The sequence below is a fragment of the Mugil cephalus genome, chromosome 1, assembly GCF_022458985.1.
Source record: "Mugil cephalus isolate CIBA_MC_2020 chromosome 1, CIBA_Mcephalus_1.1, whole genome shotgun sequence".
In the NCBI taxonomy this organism is placed as follows: domain Eukaryota; kingdom Metazoa; phylum Chordata; class Actinopteri; order Mugiliformes; family Mugilidae; genus Mugil; species Mugil cephalus.
Genome location: NC_061770.1, coordinates 44111697 through 44119618, shown reverse-complemented (window position 1 = coordinate 44119618; position 7922 = coordinate 44111697). Strand labels below are relative to the sequence as shown.

At 41.9% G+C, this 7922-nt stretch overlaps 2 protein-coding genes and 1 long non-coding RNA gene across 3 annotated transcripts; 1 reads left to right on the top strand and 2 right to left on the bottom strand.

Moving 5' to 3' along the window:
• Positions 1-440: 440 nt before the first annotated feature.
• LOC125017999 (homeobox protein HMX2-like) lies at positions 441-2179 on the bottom strand. Its single transcript, XM_047601599.1, has 2 exons — positions 1871-2179; positions 441-1610 (listed from the first exon to the last, which is right to left on the bottom strand). Exons 1-2 carry the CDS (start codon positions 2082-2084, stop codon positions 1060-1062), a joined length of 765 nt encoding a protein of 254 aa, XP_047457555.1. The 5' UTR covers positions 2085-2179; the 3' UTR covers positions 441-1059.
• A 482-nt stretch (positions 2180-2661) lies between these two features.
• On the bottom strand, positions 2662-6490 carry LOC125018404 (homeobox protein HMX1-like). The gene is made up of 3 exons (XM_047602248.1): positions 5212-6490; positions 4470-4667; positions 2662-4152 (listed from the first exon to the last, which is right to left on the bottom strand). The coding sequence occupies exons 1-3, from the start codon at positions 5459-5461 to the stop codon at positions 3728-3730; spliced, it is 873 nt and encodes a 290-aa protein (XP_047458204.1). The 5' UTR covers positions 5462-6490; the 3' UTR covers positions 2662-3727.
• LOC125018411 lies at positions 3977-5033 on the top strand. Its single transcript, XR_007113940.1, has 2 exons — positions 3977-4115; positions 4481-5033. It is a non-coding gene; the product is annotated as an uncharacterized LOC125018411 (long non-coding RNA).
• Positions 6491-7922: the final 1432 nt, after the last annotated feature.

Here is a 7922-nt window from a genome sequence, read left to right as displayed (position 1 = left end):
TTCACTTAAGAGACACATTATCATATGGGCCTGATTATAATTATTATGATGTTTAATATTTTGGATGACAAATCAGTATAAACCAGTATTTTTAACTAGGATGGACATACATAAACTAACCTTTAACATAAATTCACAAAAATGTGAACTTATTATGACTCAGCTTCAATAACATGACTCCAGAAACAACCACTTGTCAGAATTAAAACTGCGAGCAATAAGAAGTGGACTTCAACACTTCATTATCTGTCCCTTGATAAGTTTCGGGCAATAGTTTTGCTGCTGTGCATATCACAACCAGCACAGTCTACTCCTTTTGGTGCTGCAATGGAAAACATTACATCTATTTATTTTAAAACTTAAAAGTAGCCTACAGGTTATTCTACTACTCTTTTTTCTTTTCTTTTTTTTCAATAAAAGAAATCTAATCTGGGAGCACCTTTTAAAAATTGGAAATATTACACTTATTATTGCAAAATTCATCATCGTCATGATACAACTGTATTCACAGTTTTAACAGTCTTCTGAGAAGGTCAGGTGAAAATGGACGAGAAAAGAAACAACAACAACAATAATAATAATAATAATAATAATAATAATAAGGCATATATAAATAAGTGTTCCTGCACAGAAAAGTATGAACACACACACACATACAGACTGAAATGATTATGATTGCAGGGTAAGAAAGCTGATGCAGCATTTTCCGTACATTCACTCAGATGACATTACTGCTCAAAGGTAAAACTGCTCAGATGATTTTCAATGCATGCACATTTTAGGACAAACTTTATATGAAAAAAATCCCAATAATAATAATAATAACAATAATAATAACATAAAACTGTAATGTAAAACTGTTTGGGGAAGGATAAAAAAGTGGCACATGCATGTCTTGGATTGTCTGTGTTGGCGTCAAAGAAGTACTTTAAATATGAGGAAAAAAATTGAAAATTAAAAAAAAAACAAAAAAAAAAAACGTCAGGCGTACAGTATAATGCCCAGATTTGGGTGACTTCTTTATGTCCCAGTGTCCACGCACCCACACACCGGACCTCATCAGTCCGCATCAAACAGGCCAAAGTATTTGCCAGTGTTGGAGAAGTAGATGTAAGGCGCAGCGTTCGCGGCAGTCGGGTAGACGACGGGGAAAGGCATTGGTAACAAACATCCGCCCAGCAGGCTGCTGTCTTTGTAAAAACTCGGTAATTGCACGTTTTTTCCCGCCTCCGAGAAGTGCTCGGTGGCCAGCGGCCCTTCCATGTCCGTGGAGAGCTGCCGCTTCAGCTTGTTGCGGCGGTTCTGAAACCAGATTTTCACCTGGGTCTCGGTGAGCTGCAGGGAGCTGGCGAGGCAGGCTCTCTCCGAGCTGCTCAGATACCGCTTCATGTCAAACGTGGCCTCCAGCTGGAATATCTGTCTCTTGGAGAAGATGGTGCGCGTTTTCTTCTTGGCCATGGCTTTGGCGTCCGCGCCGGTCGGTTGTTGTTTCTGCTCCTGCTGCTCGGACGCGTCCTCGGCGCCGTGCGCGCTCTGCGCGTCGGGACAGGAGGCAGCGGTCAGCGGCGGCGCGTTTTCCCCGAGCTCCGCACGATGAACTCTGGATTTCACTGCGAACGGAGCGACAAAATGTGCTTTGATGCAAAAGTACACAGACGAAGCTTTTTTTTTCTTTTTCTTTTTGGTGCAGCATAACGGAAAAATACAAACCCCAACCCTCACTCAGCGCTCAACCTCCAATAATTATTTCCTATTTTTAATCCATCCTTATCTTCGCGCAACATTTTTGTTTCCATCCCTAGTCCTTAAAGATACCAATCACAGTAAATCACGATATAAGTAACACTTTATGGGAGGCTGGGAGAGTTACCTATCTCCTCTGGCCCGCTGTCGTGTCTCCTTCGGACGTCCCACGCCTCCTCGTACCGCGCGTGAAAATCATTTTTACATCCACCGTCCCTCTGCTCCTTCGAACCGACAAAATCTCCGCTGCCCTGCTGCTTCAAGTTGAGGATGTTGTCAATGGTGAACGTCAAAAACGCGCTCCGACTCGGGGCATCCTCTTTGCTCATGTTCCCCGGCATGTCACTCGCTCCTCCGAGATTTCCGAAACACCGACGTCTCCGGACGCTCCGAACACCATTGCTCCTCGGCTGCGACTAGAGCGCAGAGGAGCCGGTGCGTTGTAATTCAACGACCCGGAAGACCGCGGTTTAGCAGCTTTTGATTGGTGAGGTTGTGGGGCAGATGAGGGCGGGATACAGATTTACCTCTGGCTGCCATATTGTGGCTTGAGACACTTTTTTTGACACCCGAAGTCACGCGTACTTGCTCGGGGTCATATAAAAAAAACACAATAATGACCTTTCAGAGTTCTGTTCCCTGCACTGGAGTTATAAATGATTGAGTTTATTTATATCAAACCTGGGTGATGTCCAATACTGTTGCACTGTTGCTTTTTAAAGTCACTCTCACATACCCAAGCTCGACAACTCTCTAGTTATTGGGGTCATGAGAATTATAGATGCGAAAGATGAGTTCAGGGTCCACATATGTACCAACAACATTGTTCCACCTACCTGCACAGCAAAAGTCTTTGAGCTGATGACCTCTTTTTTTATTCCCACTCAACACAAATTATCAGGAAACCAGAAATTTTGTGCATAAATTTTATTTACATGTGGACATACAAAAGTCTGTATTAAATTCCTCTTAAATAATAAAAATTGCAACAAGTATTGCTAGATATCTACCCCCTCTCACAGCTATCAAAATATGACAAACACCAGAATATATATATATGTGTGTGTGTGTGTGTGTGTACATACATATACATATATATATATATATATATATATATACACACACACATGTTGAGGTATATATAACTAGGTATATAAATGTCCTAGTTTCTACATCAACCAGATCACTCACACAATATTTTTTTTATTTTTTAAAGTTGTGTGGTTGATCTCAAATGAGGACACCAAAGACTGAGCTTGTGAAATAACCTTCAGAGTCTCTGTATAGGGGACGAAAATGCTAATGTTCACATGTGAGTCTAATATTGAAGCATAAAATGTACTGAAGTATATTTAACAAAAAAAAAAAGTAAGGGTAAATTAAAAGAAAAATCACCCTGGTTTTTGCAAATCTAAAAGTCACACTTGTTGTTGTATCCATTTTTTTTTTGTTACTTTGTTGATGCTATTACATACTTTTTTGTACTTAATGCTGTAAAAAAAAGGGGTGGGGGAGGGTTCAAAATTTCTGGACTTCACAAGCTGACAATCATATTGACCCTCTTTTCATATCATACACACCGTGCGGATCATCTTTGTGTCTTCTGTCGCCAAAATAATAATCACAAAATAGAGCTATATTTGGACACTATGTGACCGTGTGAAATGTCCTCAGTGAAGCACAGAGGACAAGGACGTGGATGCTCTAAACACTCCAGAGATTTTCATCGTCGTCACCACGTCTAGCAGTGAGTCAGGAGAATTACTAGTGCTTACAGTAAATTGGAAACTATGGGTCCTTATGATGAGAAACAAGATTTGACAGTATTTATTAGTTATTTCCAGAAGTCAACTGGAAGAAACATGGAATAAACAAGTCTCTTCCTTCACAGGATCTCAAACTGAACAGCGAAATGGACATTTTGTTGCATCTTTATGTCAGTTATTTGAGTCACAAGTGAACTGAGCCTCCTCTGCTGTTGAAGTCACACCAGCCCCGTCATCTGTGGTGTGATGAACGGCACCGGATGGCTGAAGGGCCCAGTCAGTGGATAGTTAATATTAGTGAAACCAACTACAGGTGGAGACACATGGGGCAGGCTGGTGAGCGTCACGGGCGTCGTGACGTTCTCGCGATACAGCACGGGGACTCTGACCACCCTCTGGGTGGCGTAAGGGACGGCGGCGGCGGTGGCCTCCATGTCCGCCGTGATCTGCCTCTTCCACTTGTTCCTGCGGTTCTGGAACCAGATCTTCACCTGGGTCTCGGTGAGCTGCAGCGAGGCGGCCAGCCCGGCTCGCTCCGAGCTGCTCAGGTAGCGCTTCAGGTCGAAGGTGGACTCCAGCTGGAACACTTGGCTCCTGCTGAACACGGTGCGTGTCTTCTTCTTTCGCACTGCTTTCATATCACCTGAGATCAACGAGAAGCAGATTTGTTCTCTTTAGTAAATGCAACTCAATTCTAACAGCTTTGACACAGCTTAATTCTAAAAGCTTTGTGTGAGTGTGTGTGGTCCTGCCCTCCTATCAAAGGAAACAACAACAACAAAAAACACCAACCCAGGTAGTTCTTTAAAACAGTCCCTTTTTGAAAAGGGAAAAACAGTTCAGCTTTAGGCAGACGTTCACCAGTATGACGCATGCGTAGTAACGAATCCCTGCTCTTAAAGCAGAGCACACAAGGTGGTCTACATATATATATATATATTTGAAGTACGTAAGCCTGACCTGTGTTACAGCTATCCTCTCGGGAAGTGAAGGAGGACGACGCATCTTCCTCTTCCCTGTCATCCGTGAAACTGTCGTCCCCCTTTTCCTCAGCTTCATCGTCCTCCACCGCCTGCCCCGTCGAAGTTGGGGAGTCCCGCTCGCTGGTTGGCACCGGGTCCGTGTGCTCATCCGAGTATTTGGCCTTGTATAGCGGAGCTATGAGGGATAACGTGGAAAATGAAACAACAATCCATTCTAGTCACCCTCTCGAGCCGTTCGCACCGCCGAGGATGGTCCCGTCAGTGTTTTGTGCACAATTACGCGCATGCATGCTCCCTGCGCTTTCCACGAGTATAAAAACACCGCACCGGCTCACCGCTGTCGGTCTATCTGAAGCACGAGTGAGATTATTGTGTGGGAGCCAAGAACTGTTGGCTTCTGCAGTGCTGATAATTGGAGAGTTGGGGTGTTTTACGCATGGATGCAGAGACAGTAAAACGTGTTGCTGGCGCATGTATTTTGTCCACATGTGCCCCGAAACACCAAAGATGTTTTTGATTAAATGAGAAATGTTGAGGTGGAGTTGTGTGGTGTTTTAATTGACATTGTTAGCCAAGTGCTGGCCCAATCTACAACTAATCCTTACAGAGACGATCGAAATGTAAACTGTCACAGATGCATTTCAGACCATTTTGAAAGCAGTAACCGTCACGCGCCGGTTGGAGAAAACGTATAAAGTGAATGTGGGATGAGTACTCACTTATTGAGCTGCCGTAAACTGTGTTTGGAAACGTTCCACTCCAGTTCAGCACATCACCGTCCTTCAAACGTCTCGCTTGCAGCCCGGGACAGATCAACGGGTTGTGAACGGTGACTTTTAAGTCCGGAGTGTCCACCCGCTCCTCAGCCGAAGAACCGCTGCCCGCGGTCCCCAGCAAGTTCTCGATGAAAAAAGAGGAACCTCTCGACGGAGGACCGAATTTCGATTTCGGAGCGTCATTATCCAGCATATCTCTGTCCTTCCTCGCCCCCTTTGTTAAAAAAAATCCGCAAATGTTGTTATTGTTATCATTCCATGGAAAGCTTCGTCAGGAGTGTCTTCTGCTCCGCGTAAACCATCCCGGCGCAGCCCGCGAAACGACAGCCCGCTGCAACTGTAGGAGATCCAGAGGAGAAAATACGCCCTTGGTTTGAGCCAAGCGCAAAAGGGGATAAATTACTCCAGAGAAAAAGGCAAGAGACGGTCTTGTTCTTGTAGGCTGTGCGATAGTCTGCCTTGAGGGACCGCGGAGATGTTGAATTTAGGTCAATTAGGGAGCAAACCAAAGCAGAGATACGGTGATGTCCTCAGGGCTGGAGATGGAGAAAGATCATGAAGAATGACACAGTACCGCCTATTGGTTATATTTGTCCATGCACACTTTCTATTTCTATTTATCATGCACACTGTAGATCTGTCTTTTTCTGATTTCTTAAACTTTTTTTTTTTTTTTTTTTGCTCCATACAACCAAAGAAGAAGAAGAATTTACTTGCGTTTTTCCTCATAAATTGTATTTCTTTCCTTTGAAGTCTTTAGTCTATTGCTTATCGTTTTATTATTATTATTATTAGAATAAATCCAGGGAAACAAACACGTTAACAAAAACGTAATATGGAATTTTTTATTTTTCATTTTGTCCACAATTTCACAAGACAAGAAGAAAACAAAATGAAAAAGCCTTTAACATACTTTAACGACAAAAAAATTTGGACTAAGCGTTGTTGTGATTTTTTACCAAATTATGTTAAGAAGCTTAAACAAATCCGTAGTTTCTTATGTGTTGTCCAGATTAAAGTGTGACGGAAATAGTTTACATAAATAACCTCCGTGCCTAATGAATCGGTGAACCCGGACGTTTCCAAAAGCCGAGTGAAGTGCAACGGAGTTTATTTTATCTGCATTTTTTAGTAGTTTAAATCTGTTTCAGTCAATTAAACAATTTTTTTGTTTGTTTTTTTTAACCCATTGGTTACAGTTTTAATATTGTGTTTGACTAGATTTTTTCCACAAATAAAACTAATTTTAATTACATCTAATGGTTGTTATGAAATGTTTTTCATCCCCAAAATTTACCACAAGATCTGTTCTACAACTCTGAAAAGTCGATTCTGAATGTTTCGCATCAGTGTTAGTTGCATATCAAGTAGTTTAACAACTGTCCACGGCACAAAATTGTACTTTCGCAGAGGCGTCTTAAAATTAGTTTGAAGATGAGTGCAGAAAAGCTTTTTATCTTAAATAATTTGATGTCAAAACGGTTTTTGGTGTTACACTGTACACACTGAACATAAAACAACCATTTAAAGCAATACATTAAAAAACAAAATTTTGAGCATAGGGTCCTTTAATGTCCACCAATTTGCATCTCCTCTAACATCTATTAAATTATTATTATTTTTGTTTGTCTTTTCATGTAATCCCACATTCTTTGTAGTTGGAAACCTTTCCGTCTTCCTTGTGCGGACTAAAAGGACCAGCCTGTACACTTGGCTCAGGAGTGAGGCAGCTTCACCATAGGCCAAAAATAATTTCCCACTTTCACACCAATTGTTTGGCTGAGACCAAAGTATTTCCCCACGGTTAAAGAACTCTTTCCTAAGACCTCTAGATTATCCATGGTGAAATAATGTATCATTTATAGTGAGAACATGTGAATGCCCATAGATGGACTGACAGTGTGTTCCAGCTTAAAAATGAGTTAATTAATGCTGAAAGTGGAAAATGTTTGGTTGGCTATGAAACTGTGACCCATGGACTAAAACACCGCAGCGTTTGGAGTTTTAATAGGATTTAAACACTATGAAAATCCTACTTTCATCTGTAAGCAGCCTTGAACAAATGCTCAGAACATTCCAGGCTGCAAGTTTTCAGGCTACATGTTGAACCTCTTTTCGTCTTGAGCAGAAACCACCACACAGCACCTACACAACAGCAGCCAAAGAAAGAACCAAAGGAAGGGGGGAAAGTGAACGCCGTAGTACAATTAAACTCCCATTGGGGCGACCAGTCTTTACTGAAGAGAGGCAGAACACAACAAACTGCAGTGAAGGCGCACAATTGTTCTCTTGTGCCATTAAATTAACTTTATTAAAGCCTCTTTGCACGTATTAGTCCATCAACCTAATACTCTGGAGTCTGCTTGGAGCGGCGTAACGCCTCTGCAGACGTTTACACACGAATTCCCAAATAACATTATTAAGATGAAAACACGCAGCAGTGATTAAAGTCATTAAGCAACATGTGTGATTGACGATTGTTCGGATTTATTGCAGTCACAGCTCACTGTGGTTCCTGAGAAAGGTCACTTCAAATTATGGAAATATTAAAGGTAAAGCTGTTAATTTCATCCCGGTCTCACGAAATACATATCCAAATATTAAGAGCTTTTAAAGATTTGTTTTATTGTTCAAATGGCCTTTTACTCTCTCAC

Coding starts and splice junctions, on each gene's coding strand:
- LOC125017999 (XM_047601599.1), bottom strand. CDS start 2,084: ATGCCGGGGAACATGAGCAAAGAGGATGCCCCGAGTCGGAGCGCGTTT. Junction 1,611..1,870: donor CAGCGGGCCAGAGGAGATAG/GTAACTCTCCCA, acceptor CTCCGTTCGCAG/TGAAATCCAGAGTTCATCGT.
- LOC125018404 (XM_047602248.1), bottom strand. CDS start 5,461: ATGCTGGATAATGACGCTCCGAAATCGAAATTCGGTCCTCCGTCGAGA. Junction 4,668..5,211: donor AGTTTACGGCAGCTCAATAA/GTGAGTACTCAT, acceptor TATCCCTCATAG/CTCCGCTATACAAGGCCAAA. Junction 4,153..4,469: donor AGAGGATAGCTGTAACACAG/GTCAGGCTTACG, acceptor CGTTGATCTCAG/GTGATATGAAAGCAGTGCGA.